Source organism: Prionailurus bengalensis, chromosome A2, assembly GCF_016509475.1.
Source record: "Prionailurus bengalensis isolate Pbe53 chromosome A2, Fcat_Pben_1.1_paternal_pri, whole genome shotgun sequence".
NCBI classification, from domain to species: domain Eukaryota; kingdom Metazoa; phylum Chordata; class Mammalia; order Carnivora; family Felidae; genus Prionailurus; species Prionailurus bengalensis.
In genome coordinates, this window is record NC_057348.1 from 18,129,409 (window position 1) to 18,143,623 (window position 14,215).

The following is a 14,215-nucleotide window of genomic DNA, read 5'->3' on the forward strand; positions in this document are numbered from 1 at the left end:
TCAGACATGATTTGTCAGCCTTTATTAACCAAGAGCAAAGCCGAGCCCTAGAGTTTCCTTTTAAAAAAACCCAACCTTGTTTATGGCAAACAATGATTTAATTATATGTTCAATACTACAGAGCAAGAATTGATCACTTTCTAATCACTCATTCTTCTGAGATTAAAATGTAAGTGTAAAACAGTTAAAATAAGATTGTCCCCAATGATTTAAAAACAATTCCAATTGACAGACATTTCAAACACTATGTGTAGAACTCAGGACCAAAAAAAAGACCTTAAAACATTTTACCTTTGAGGTAGCACAATAATGCTGAATTAGATTTCTTTTATTACAATGAGCTTAAGAAAACAATGAGGAATCTACCTTTTGCTCAAGGTGGGCTAAATGGTTTTCTGCAAATCCCCCATGAGGTTAGTGACAGTTTTCTTTTTTTCTTTTTCTTTTTTTCTTTTTTTTTTTTTACGTATAAAGATAGCCCTGCAGTGTGTAAAAGGAAACCCACAGGGGAAGGCTGCTTCCCATAAAATAGACATTAGAATCATTGAGGAACGTCAGCAGTCAAGACAGGAGGAACAAGAGGTAATTGTAGTGAAAAACCAAACAACTTGTATCTTGTCAAGAATGGTTTACAAGTACGTGTCAAGAACAAAAATTTCAACATTAGCCCACTGAAAACAAAAATTAAAAGAGGACGTTCATGGGTCTTTTCCCTTCTTCTCTGTGCAAAAATGCTTTCACTTTTTTGAAATGAGAGAAGACTGTTTCTACACTGCGACATGACATGGAAATTTTGTGTGCCCAGGGTGCTGCTGGGCACCAGTGGCATTTCTCACTGACTACCATTGTGAGCAGAGAATCTGGGCAATAAGAGGATGAACATGACCCCTCCTGGCTACAGAGCCATTTCTTGCCACTTTGCTGCTGAATTCACTCATTAAACTGCTCAAAGAAAAACTGCACTCTCACTTGAGAATCTATAGCACTTATATATAAAGACTATCAACTAAGAGGATAGCCCACGTCAACCCTTTCTTCAGAGAATACAGCCAAAAGAAGAGAGTGGGTGTGATAAACTGAGGCCAGAAGGAAGGATAATACTGTAGGTTGGACCTCAAGGCTCTCAGGAATATTCTTTACCATCCCAAACAATAGCTAAAATCCAGGAAAGAGGGCATGAAGCTCTAACCCATGGAAGAGAACAGTATAAAACAATTAACACAGGGATCTCTTCCTAATATGCTCCTCCCCTTGAGGCTCACCCAACAGTTCAGGGCTTGCCTGCCATAATGTGGACACTGGAGCCCTCAGCTGAGCTTGGTCTGCCACCTTTGAATCTCCATGCTGCAAAGAGAACTGGGACACTGTCAGACTCCTGGCACCTTGGTAATGGTTGTATCCTATTTCACTCACCCTGGTCCTTTTAAGGTCTTCCTCAAGCCAAACCCCCAAAGGGCCCTGTATGCAGTGAGGGTTTGGACTCATGATCTATGTATCAATCTGTAGTTAGAGCAGGAGGACTTAAGACTGATGGATTTTACTCTGTAAAACAGCAACCATCAGTGAGTTGGGGGTATCAAAGAGGCTTCTGTGAAGAGGAAGACTGAACTGGGATGTGCAAGGAGGCAGGCTGAAAAGGCCCATGCCTAGCAGCTTGCAGGAGTGACTCTGGCACTAAGCTCACAGCCAGCCCTAACTAAAGCTGGCATGGGGGGTACAAAGAGGGCATCTGCTCAGTATTTAAACAGTGTCCTCACATAGTTGGGGCCAGACCTCTGTGACGCTCCTAAAGCTCAATGTACCTGCCACTTTTGCAATAAACAGGGGTGATTCCTGTCTGCTAAAGTGCAAGATCTGCTTTCCTAACTTACTTGATAATAAAGCAACACCCTGGAGAAGAACAACCTTGGAAAATCGTGGGAAAAACCACATGGGCTTTCCCAGTGCTAGCTGCCTGTTTTGGGGTATTAGTTACAACCTCTCACGATTCTGAGACCTGCGATGCAGGCTACCTAGGGCAGTGTGGAAAGAGTCCTTCTGCTTTCACATCACAGAATGCAAGAAAAAGGGAGAATTACCAAAGTTGCGGTAGGTCACCCTTCCGGAAATCTCTCCACCACACCGTCCATGGCAAAAGCAGAGAGCCTGGCTTATGTGGACAATGGAAGTGACATGTGGGCTCCATCACTATCTATAACAGGAATGACTCAAGCCCCAGCATGTGATCTCTTAGGGATCTATTGAGTGACACAAATTTAAAAAATAAATCATATTGGGAAGGGCCTCTTGATTTAATATAAACTTGGCTACAACATTCAAATTATCTCTATGCAGCCTTCACACTACTCTTAGGATCTCTTGTAGTTTCTTGATTCTAAGTCATTGTGAAGGAAAAAAAAATCCATTCTGAAATATATTTAATTAGGATAATTCATCAGCATTCTACCTGATAGAATTAAAAGGCTAAAAAAGTTTTAAAATAAGCTAAATTACTTTCCTCTGGGGTTAATAATTGGAACCCCAAATATCCCAACACCTTAATTAGAAAGGTTTTTACAGTAATTCTATGAAATTGTGAGTAATTCTGATTTTTAAAAACAAAGCGTTGATCTTCAGGATGAATGCCTGAGTCAGCTGACAAACTGATACACGCAAATAGGTCTAATAAGAATTCCCTAAACACAGAAATAATTTTTTTTTATTTCAAAAAAAAAATAGCTGCTTCTTCTTTAAAGAGTTTAAAATTGATAGTTCAACAGCAAAGCTATGTGATAACACCGGAGTAGAAGGAAAGGGCTCTCTTTTTAGTAGTACGACCTCTTGCTGGCACACCGCCATTAGCTGGTAGGGACAACTGGGAACAAGATGGCAGGAGTCGCCCAGGGAAGTATTTGGGTCAGATAAAGTGATGGCACATCCAGACCCTGGCTCCTTAGAAACGCATAGTGATTCACTCATGCAAACTGCACAGAGATAAATAAAACAAAACAAAACCTACTAAAACAGAACAAAACACCCCAACCCAGGAAACCTTCCCTGGCTCTCTGCTACGTGAAGAATGTGCTGAACCCAAATTTTCTGCTCTAACACAGGTCGTCATGACCAATCGGTGTGCCCTGGCGCACTGACCTGCTGGGCCCTGGGCAGGGCCCTTTCCTAAACAGCACTGTGAGTTTGGAGACAGCTGTCACGGGTATAGCTGTCAGCAGACAGTACAATGCCACAGGACCACAGACCTCGGTCCTACCAGCTGCCATTTTCTACTGTAAAACCAAAGGCTACAATTGTGAACAAACGTGTGGACTTTCTCAAAGGACAAAGGAGAAGATCGAGGGCTACAACATTTCCTCCCTTGAGAAAGGTCGGGGGTGGGTGTCTACAGTTATACACAGGTGGTGACTTCCAACAGCAACAGTAGCAGCCAGAGAGGAAAGGAAGATGATTACACTTTGGACTTTGTATCAGGCACTTAAATTGTTGGAGAGACATGCCGTTTTGAACCAAAGGTGTGACAACTGGGTTGGAATAATCATTACAAGTGGTCTAATAATGGGCTTTCAGAAGCAAAGTGGAGGAGGTATGGGTCGAACCTCTGCCCATCTTTTAGTGCTGACTTTCAAGTTTTCTAAATGCCCACGGCCATAGCAATGGCAGTGGCGGTGGCAACAGCAGGAACAGTTCTGTTGTGTCTGTCTTCTGTGTGTGTTCTGTGGCTGACCAGAAGGTTTTGGTGTCACACTGAGAAGGCTCTGTGGTGTGGCACACCTACTGCCCGGGATCGATCAAATCCATGCTGGAGCCAAACATCTTCACCAGTTGTTCCTCGTAGTGTGAGATGTTTCTCTTCATGATGTCCATACACGGCCCCAGAAGCCTCTCAAATGCTTGCACGTCCATAACTGCATTGTTAAAAAGAGGTGCACGAGAGAATGAATTCTCTACATCATGAATTCAAAATCATTTCCCACATGCAAACATTTTCTTTTTAATTTTTTAAAATGTTTTTCATTTATTTTTGAGACAGAGAGAGACAGAGCATGAGCAGCGGGGGGGGGCAGGGACAGAGAGGGAGACACAGAATCTGAAGCAGGCTCCAGGCTCTGAGCTGTCAGCACAGAGCCCGACGCGGGGCTCAAACTCACGAACTGTGAGATCATGACCCGAGCTGAAGTCGGATGCTTAACTGACTGAGCCACCGAGGCACCCCGCAAACTTTTTATTAAATATACCCATTCACGTTACAGGGGATAAGACTGCGGGATCCTGGGCACTTGGAAAAAGGAGGGATGTTTCTACGTTGAGTACAGCCTGACTGTGTCATCTCGGTTTGTGACTTTGCAGAGCCCGGCAGCACCTTTCTCTTGATCCCTACAGAATCCTGGACACCTGCCTCCATTTCTGCTCTTTTCACAGGCTATACTGCTGTATTGCTAAAGGATATATACCCATTTCTAGTTGGTCCCACAAGCTGTTCATGCCTGGATGTGTGAGAGCACTGGTGGAGTCAAGGCTTGCTGCTGGGAAAAAAATACTGCATGTTAGAAAAAAAAAGTATTATGCATAAAGAATTTATTTTTCTTACCTAAGCATTTGACGTCTCCCACTGCATAAGCTGAAGCAGCTCTGGGTTTGTTGGTGACCAGTGCAAGCTCTCCAAAGTACTGCCCCTTATGGCAACGGGCAATCTCGACCTCCTGGTTCCCACCATCCTTGTTTGCTTTAGTCTAGGGCAGGTGGAAAACATGACCTAGACTGATTCCAGAATCACAGCTGGACATGTCCAGTCACACACACTTGCAGTCCCGTCTCAGTACACTTAACACAATTATTTAGACATTCACTCTGCAGAGACGCTAACTGCACCATGTAAACTGCATGGGCTAATTAGTCTCTGGTTTAATTAGAGGAGCTGGCTTTTACCTCGGGCTTCATCCAATTCCTAACAACCTTTCAGAGGTAATGGATAAATATCAAGAGGTAAAGAGCAGACCATTTTCTTTGGAAGATTTATATATATATATATATATATATATATATATATATATATATATATAAATAAAACTATATATATAATATATAATATTAATATATACTACACGATTATATAACATCAGTATATTATATATTAACATAAATATATTTATTATGTATTTTTATTTATTATACATACATATATGTATATGAATGCTCTCTTTTTGGTAGATGCTGACTTCTGAGGCACAGGGGAAAAGACAGGTCATTTGCAAATTCCTTCTAAATGATGTCTAAATGGTGTTTCTCTTAGGTAAAGTCACAATCCTAGGCTACTTCTTTTTTTTTTTTTTTTTTGTAATTTTTTTTTCAATGTTTTTTATTTATTTTTCAACGTTTTTTTTTTTTTTTTTTTTTTTTTTTTGGGACAGAGAGAGACAGAGCATGAACGGGGAGGGGCAGAGAGAGAGGGAGACACAGAATCGGAAACAGGCTCCAGGCTCCGAGCCATCAGCCTGATGCGGGGCTCGAACTCATGGACCGCGAGATTGTGACCTGGCTGAAGTCGGACGCTCAACCGACTGCGCCACCCAGGCGCCCCTAGGCTACTTCTTGATTTGAGATCATGTCTTTCTTGGCCAATACTTCACAGTGACAAATTTTCTTTTTAGGTACTGTCTACATCTTAAGTTAGTGGTTCCCAAGGCACCTGGGTGGCTCAGTCAATTAAGCGTCCAGCTCTTGATTTCAGCTCAGGTCATGATCTCATGGTTCGGTTCCTGAGTTCACGCCCCAAGTTGAGGTTCATGTACAGCCTGGCACTGGACTCAGCACTAACAAGCCTGCCTGGGATTCCCTCTCTCCTCTCTCTCTCTGCTCCTCCCTCATGCACACATGCAAACTCTCTTTCTCAAAAACAAACTTAAAAATAGTTTAGGGGTGCCTGGGTGAGGGCTCAGTCAGGTGAGCATCTGACTTTGGCTCAGGTCATAATCTCATGGTTCATGGGTTCGAGCCCCGCGTTGGGCTCTGTGCTGAGCGCTCAGAGCCTGGAGCCTGCTTCGGATTCTGTGCCCCCCTCTCTCTCTGCCCCTCCCCCGCTCATGCTCTGTCTCTCTCAAAAGTGAATAAAGATTAAGAAAAATAAAAAAAAAATAGTTTAAAGACTTGGACGTAAATTTAAAAAAGTAAAAAAAAAAAAAAAACAGTTTAAGTTAGTGGTTTCCCCCCCTACCACCACACATTTTTTTAGAGGAGCTGAGTAACTAAAAACAATTTTTTATAATGTTCAATCTGGAAATTTAGTGGTTTAACTTTGTATTAAGAAATCGAGCAGGTTGTAATTTATGCTTATCAAATTACTGAAAATAATGTACTATATTATATTTAATATCTAGAGGTTTTTTGTTTGTTTGTTTTTTTTTTTTTTTTACAAATCCATTTGCCAAGCTAAGCAATAATTTGTTTAAGTAAAAAGATTATTTAGAGTTTATTTATAAGAATTAGTCTCAATCTTTAAGAGCTACTTTAACTTATAGGCAAATAACCCTCCTTGCACACTACTGCCCTGACCTGTTTGCTCTGCAGTTGATATGCTCCATTGGAGCCAACACTCCACTTCCAATTTCTGTAGCATTCTCTGGGGCTGCAGACACGTTTGTGCCCACCTAGTCACTTCTCCAGAGTAGCATTTACCACATGGTCATGTGAACACCAGCCCCCTGAGGGTTTTGTTACAATGCAGATTCTGATTCAGTAGGTCTGGGGCAGAGTCTAAGATTGCATTCCTGACAACCTCTCCCAACCCCCAGGACCACAGTGCTGCTGGTCCCACACACCCAACACCACTAGGCTGTGATCAGGAAGTGTCAATGAGTATTTGAGAAATATGCAAACATGTATCACTAGTCCAAAAACAATAAGTAAAAGAACATAGATGTTTCAACCTACTGTTTCATGTGAAACAGCAGATCCATTTTTTTTTTTTTTTTAACGTTTATTTACCTTTGAGACAGAGAGAGACAGCATGAACGGGAGAGGGTCAGAGAGAGAGGGAGACACAGAATCTGAAACAGGCTCCAGGCTCTGAGCTGTCAGCACAGAGCCCGATGCGGGGCTCGAACTCATGGACCGTGAGATCATGACCTAAGCCGAAGTCGGATGCTTAACCGACTGAACCACCCAGGCGCCCCCAGCAGACCACTTTTAATCACGAATCAAGCCACCTTACAGGGAGTAATCATATTTATCCTTCTCTATATAACCTTTACTAAAGATATTCTATAAGAGACTTCATATTAGGTCAGTATTATATTTAACTATTTTAACAAATTCTATATTCTTTTAAAAAATGTTTATTTTTGGGGCGCCTGGGTGGCACAGTCGGTTAAGCGTCCGACTTCAGCCAGGTCACGATCTCGCGGTCCGTGAGTTCGAGCCCCGCGTCGGGCTCTGGGCTGATGGCTCAGAGCCTGGAGCCTGTTTCCGATTCTGTGTCTCCCTCTCTCTCTGCCCCTCCCCCATTCATGCTCTGTCTCTCTCTGTCCCAAAAATAAATAAACGTTGAAAAAAAAAATTTAAAAAAAAATGTTTATTTTTATGAGAAAGAGTGTAAGCTGTGGAGGGGCAGCGAGAGAGAGAATCCCAAGCAGGCTTGGTGCTGAGAGCCTGACACGTGGCTTGATCTCACAAACTGTGAGATCATGACCTGAGCCAAAATCAAGAGTTGGATATTTAACCAACTGAACCACACCCAGGTGCCCCTAAATATTCTATATTCTTAAAAAAAATTTGAACAGAGAAATCTGGTGATGACGGATTTATGATAAGGATTACTCCTCCTATCTATTGGTCATTTTAGGTCTTCCTATCCATGAAATGGTATAATAACAATGGTCCTACAGACCTCCCCTTCCAGTGCTCTAGAAAGGAAGTTTTTTTCATATTCAACACCCACATGTATGTCTTTATCATGTATTCCCCCCACTTTCTACTAGGGGTATTTATCTTTTTCTTATGGATCTGTAGCCATTATTTCTCATATCATTAATTATGTAACAGATGCAAAGGCAATAGGAACAAAGAGAAATATACTAAATCCCTATCACTGGAGGGACTTAAACATGGGTCTTTGCCAGTCACATGCCTCATATAACAATGACACTAGATACTAGACACACTTCCCATTTACAGCAAACAGCTACTTTCTGTGCACGCACCTGGCATAACTTGCCTCGTCACACACAGACTCACCTTGCTTCTGATCAGGATGCTCACCTCGCCGGACTCTATAATATAGAAGCTATCAGCCTTTTCACCCTGGAAAGGGAGAGGAGGTCATCAGAGCTATATATTGGCACAGGACACAGAAATAGATAATTTTCTCATTGCTCAAACTCCAATTTGTATTTATTTTCCAACTCTACAAATTAATCAGTGCCTAACAAATTCAGAACAAAATGAGAGGATCCTGGTCACCAGGGACTTCAGTCCAACTATGACTGACACATCTCTCACTTCCTAACATGGAATATTCACATTTCTCTCCACAAATATGCCCAGGCTGCCAACTGCGCACAGCATCACTATCTTTGCTGCTCATGTTAGTCTGCTATTGAAACCTGTGACTGGGACCAGTCGCCAAGGCTGCCACAGACAGTATCAAGGTGACTCCTGGCTATCTCTGGGCATGGGGCTCAAGGATAATGCAGCCCTCCAGAGGACAGTGTGGATCTGAAGAAAGCCCTGCCTTGGGGAGGGAGGTACTGTGATGTGGGTTGATGTCAACCTTATAAGCCTCAGGCTTTTCTTTCACTTGTTTGGATTTTAAACCACTTGGCTGAACCAGTCATTCAGGTAATTCAACAAGTAACTAAGTACTTACTATGTGCCAAGGCACTGTTCTAGGCATGTGAGACATATCAGTGGGCAAAACAAATATCCTTACCCTTGTGGAAATTACAGTCTAATATGGTAAACAAACTGTAAACAATCAACATAATGAATCAGCAAATTATACTGTTGTGTTGGAAGGCAATTAAATACTACAGGGAGGGAGCAATGTGGGATCTGGAGTGCTAGGGAAGGAGATGGCTACAGTATACAGCAGAGTTTCATCTGAGGGTGAGATCTGAGCAAAGGCTGGAATGAGGGGAGAGAGGCAAGCAGACACTGAGAAGAGGATTTCAGGCCAACTTCAGTATCTGACCCCTTCCTCTTAACGTTTGGGGCAACAACCATCTACACTGGATAATTCAATACTAGTCCTGTGTTCTCATTCCATGTGGGTCTTATGTCTTCAGTAGAGTCTATACTTCTGAATTTTCCTAAGACTTTAGTGTCGTTGGCCACTGCACAGATCTCCAAGTGGACATCTTACAGCTGAGGTTGCCATTCTTGAGTAGTTAATCTAGTCCCAGTTCATTAGATAATAATCATTGCTTTATGTGAGTAAAAAGCACAACTTTAAAAAGGGCTGTCTGTGGGTTTCTGTGCTGCCGTGTTGGGTAGGTACCCTGTACCCAGCAGGGCTAAATCAACATGAAGTTCTAGTGTTACCCAAATAGCTCCCTGAGAGTTGATGAAGGAAACTAAGGGGAAGCCAGAGGTTGGGTCACCAGGAGGTTGCTTCTAGGTCCAAGAAGGGAGTTTCACAAAGGAAGATGGGATTATCAGTATTCAGTGCTGTTGGAGGTCAAGATAAAGATTCAAATGTGTGCGGGGCGCCTGGGTGGCTCAGTCAGTTAAGCGTCCGACTTCAGCTCAGGTCATGATCTCGCGGTCCGTGAGTTCGAGCCCCGCGTCGGGCTCTGTGCTGACAGCTCAGGGCCTGGAGCCTGTTTCAGGTTCTGTGTCTCCCTCTTTCTGACCCTTCCCCGTTCATGCTCTGTCTCTCTCTGTCTCAAAAATAAATAAAGGTTAAAAAAAAATTAAAAAGAAAAGATTCAAATGTGCAGAAACATTCTGGTGACCAAGAAGAGGGTGGTGAGTGGTAGGGATGAGCCACAAAAGTGACAGGTGGTGAAGGGTGGTACCTGAGCTCTTTTTGTTTAGATAGATGTGTAACAGCCATAATTTACAGTGCTAATTTTTCAAGGCTTCAGCCTGATGAATTTTTACACATTTATGCACCTGTGTGACCACCTCCTGGATCAAAACAGAAAACCTTTCTGGCCTCCAAAGGGGTCCTTATCGAGTCAAAACTACCATTGCTCCGACTATTAGGTGACCGTATCTGACTTCCCCCCTTGCAGTTTTCCTTAATTCCTGTTAAGGAAAGTAAGGCTGTTCCTGAACTTCATATAAATGGAATCCTACATGGCCTATCATGTCTGGCTTCCTCTGGTCCACACTGTGAGACCACACTTCTAATATGCCTGGCTGTGAAAGGGATGAGAAGCTGGTAGCTGGAGCGAAAACAGTGAGTGGAGGAACGTGAGTGTATCCTGAAGAAAGACTCAGGCATGTCTACAGGGTGTGAAGAATGAGCCTGATGAACAGGGGAGCTCAAATAAAAGAGAATCTGCTAACAATGCTGTGCTCTGCTAACAGAGCTCACTCCCAGCAGGCACTCTGGTGAGTACCACATGTGCACTGACTGCTTCATGCAATTGCCCAAGAAGTCAATACAATTGGTACTATTACTACCCCATTTTACAGATGAGTTTCCTCAGAAGCTCAGAAGATAAATAACTGTCATAGGAGGTAGAGGAATAGCTGGTGGATTCAAGGTTGAGAGGAAATGGGAAGAAATATTATCCAGACCACGAGGAACAATGAGGCTTGCCTAGGTAAAAGCTCTTCTCTTTCTCTGGACCAGAGGAAGGACCATCTCTGATCCTCTTTTTTTAATTTTTTTTAATGTTTATTATTTTTGAGAGACAGAGGGAGAGCAAGCAGGGGAGGGGCAGAGAGAGGGAGACACAGAATCTGAAGCAGGCTCCAGGCTCTGAGTTGTCAGTACAGAGCCCAAAGCGGGGCTCGAACCCACGAACCATGAGAACATGACCCGAGCCGAAGTCGGATGCTTAACCAACTGAGCCACCAAGGCGCCCCTGAGCCTTTTAATTTTACTAATTTGCTAATACATCACCTGAAAGGATTATCATAGTTCACAAACAATTTAAGAAGAAAAAATTAAGGGGCACCTGGGTGGCTCGGTCGGTTATGCGTCCGATTTCAGCCCAGGTCATGATCTCATGGTCCGTGAGTTCAAGCCCTGCGTCGGGCTCTGTGCTGACAGCTCAGAGCCTGGAGCCTGTTTCAGATTCTGTGTCTCCCTCTCTCTCTGCCCCTCCCCTGTTCATGCTCTGTCTCTCTCTGTCTCAAAAATAAATAAACGTTAAAAAAAAATTTTAAAAAAAGAAGAAAAAATTAAAAATGAAACCATGAATGATGATACGATCAACTGAAAATGGTCTGTTTTTGAGGCATCTGAGGGGTACTGTTTGCATTTCCAGCCTCATGAAACAGCCTGGTTAGGCTGAGACAGAGATGGGCCAGGAGAGATATTTCCTGCCTCTCTCAGGTCCAGTGATAGATAGTGCATGCAACCTGGCTGTTCAGACTTTGCAGGATGCCTCTCAGTTTTTAGGGAGACAGAGCAGGATGAGATGACTACCCCAGTAGCAAAAAACAGGAGCTCAATGGAAGAATGTCCCTGCTTTTCAAATTGTTAAGTCTGCTAATAGCATCTGAGTATACATCTCACAGAAAGAACATTCCATTGTATATTTAGGAGTAAAGAAGCCAGACTATATTTTACATTTTTTAAAAAGTTTATTTATTTATTTTGAGAGAGAGGGGGACCACAAGAGAGAGAGGGAGAGAGACACAATCCCAAGCAGGGTCCTCACTGTCAGCACAGAGGCCAATGTGGGGCTCAAACTCATGAACTACAAGATCATGACTTGAGCCAAAGTCAGACACTTAACTGACTGAGCCATCCAGGTACTGCTATTTTACATTTTTATAATTTTTTTATTAAAACATTTTTTTCTTAACGTTCATTTATTTTTGAGAGAGAGACACACACACAGAGTGCGACGGGGAAGGGGCAGAGAAAGAGAGGAAGACACAGAATCCGAAACAGCCTTTGGATTCTGAGCTGTCAGCAGAGCCTAATGTGGGACTTGAACTCGAAAATGGCGAGATCATGACCTGAGACGAAGTCAGACGCTCAACCAACTGAGCCACCCAGGTGCCCTCCTATTTTATATTTTTTGTGAACATATCAGGTGTTTCAATAAACAGCTTATGAATGTCTATGTGGCAGGCACTGACTATGTTATCATCCATATGCTAAAATTCACTGGGCTTTATATTAAATAAATGTCTTTTTTTCACAAATGATGATATAGGATCCATATCCCATCCTAAGAATGACCGAAACTCTAATTCAGGACATGGTATGGTACTTCCTTTTTTTTTTTTTTTTTTTAATGTTTATTTATTTTTGAGAGAGAGAGAGAGTGAGCACAAGCTGGGGAATGGCAGAGAGAGAGGGAGACACAGGATCCAAAGCAGGCTCCAGGCTCTGAGCTGTCAGCACAGAGCCCAACGCAGGGCTCTAATCCACGAACCTCCAGATCATGACCTGAGCCGAAGTCAGACGCTTAACTGACTGAGCCACACAGGCACCCCAACAAAACGGTACTTCAATGCTGAATACATGAGACATACTTTTTATAAAGTACAAACCAACTTCTGTCCATATCATCCAGAGAACAGGTAAAACGTTCCATCAATTAGGATAAATGAGCAAATTATGAAAACACTACAAAGTATATAAACATAACATAAAAAAAAAAAAAAACCCAGGGGCGCCTGGGTGGCTCAGTTGGTTAAGCATCTGACTTCGGCTCAGGTCACGATCTCATAGCTTGTGAGTTCGAGCCCTGCATCGGGCTCTGTGCTGGCAGCTCAGAGCCTGGAGCCTGCTTCAGATTCTGTGCCTCCCTCTCTCTCTGCCCCTCCCCCGTTCATGCTCTGTCTCTCTCTGTCTCAAAAATAAATAAACATTAAAAAAATAATAAGAAAAAAACCCCACAGATAAAAATTTGTGTTGATGAACTTGAAAGGATGAAATAAAAGAAAACTCTGAAGTGGGCAGCTGGCCAGGGGCCTCCCTGACAGCATATGTGGTCTGGAGAACACCTAGAGACAGGCAGAGATGCACACTAGCCTCCCACCAGCCCCTGCAATAAGCAGTGGCTTCTGTTCTTTCCACAGTATCTGGGCCCTTGCTGGACACCTGCATTAGCAAGGCACCCACCCTCAGACATAATGACCTGTGAAGAAAGCTGGGCTGTAGGAAGAAACTGGTGGCATGCCGATGCTGAAGAGTCACAGCATCCAAGCACAACTGTCCAAGGGGGCTTAGGGCAGCAATCTCTAAATGCTGATGACCATCACTGATCTTCAGGGATGTAGGGAAACTTCTCTTGGTTTCAGCTCAGGTCATGATCTTATGGTTTGTGGGTTCGAGAACCTGCATTGGGCTCTGTGGTGGCCGCCTGGAGCCTGCCTGGGATTCTCTCTCTCTCCCTTTCTCTCTGCCCCTCCTGTGCTCTCTCTCTCAAAATAAATAAATAAACTTAAAAAATACTAAAATGCCCATATTGGAAAAAGAAGACAGGCTAGAAAGTGAAAAGCTAAGCAACCAATTCAAGAGAACTGGGGAAAAAATAGCAAAACGAAGTCGAAGAAAGGAAATGAGATAAAGACAGAAAGTAATGAAATAGAAAACATTCAACCAGATTAATAAAAGGCAAAAAAGTGGTTCTTAAAACAGACTGAAAGAATTAGTAAGCCCCTTGCAAGATTGAACAATAAAAAAAAAGAGAAGGCACAAAACGACAATATCAGGAATTAAGATGGGATCATTCTAGATGTTGTAGATACTTAAAAGGTGTTACAGGAACATTCTGACCTACTTTGTGCCAAAAACATTGAATTTTAGATAAAATGAATAAATCCCTAGCAAAATAGGTCTTACCAAAACACACTGAAGAATAGAAAACCTAAATAGTTTAACAATTAACAACTTAATTTGTGGTCAAAATCTTCCCACAGGGGCACCTGGGTGGCTCGGTTGGTTAGGCGTCTGACTCTTGGTTTTGGCTCAGGTCACGATCTCATGGTTCTGTGAGTTCAAGCCCTGTACTGGGCTCCACACCATCAGTATGGAGCCCACTTGGGATTATCACTCTCCCTTTCTCTCTGCCTCTCTCTCTCTCTCTCTCTC

The 14,215-nt window shown here is 42.9% G+C and overlaps 1 protein-coding gene across 1 annotated transcript in view; it reads right to left on the minus strand.

Annotated features, from left to right (window-relative positions):
• PRKAR2A (protein kinase cAMP-dependent type II regulatory subunit alpha) overlaps positions 1 to 14,215 on the minus strand; it is a 113,028-nt gene continuing 98,813 nt past the window's right edge. Inside the window, exons 9-11 of the mRNA XM_043587361.1 lie at positions 8,224 to 8,289; positions 4,583 to 4,724; positions 1 to 3,899 (exon numbers count right to left, since the gene is read on the minus strand). Of these exons, the coding sequence (XP_043443296.1) occupies positions 3,766 to 3,899; positions 4,583 to 4,724; positions 8,224 to 8,289 (342 nt within the window). The 3' untranslated portion in view covers positions 1 to 3,765. The remainder of the gene's footprint in view (positions 3,900 to 4,582; positions 4,725 to 8,223; positions 8,290 to 14,215) is intronic.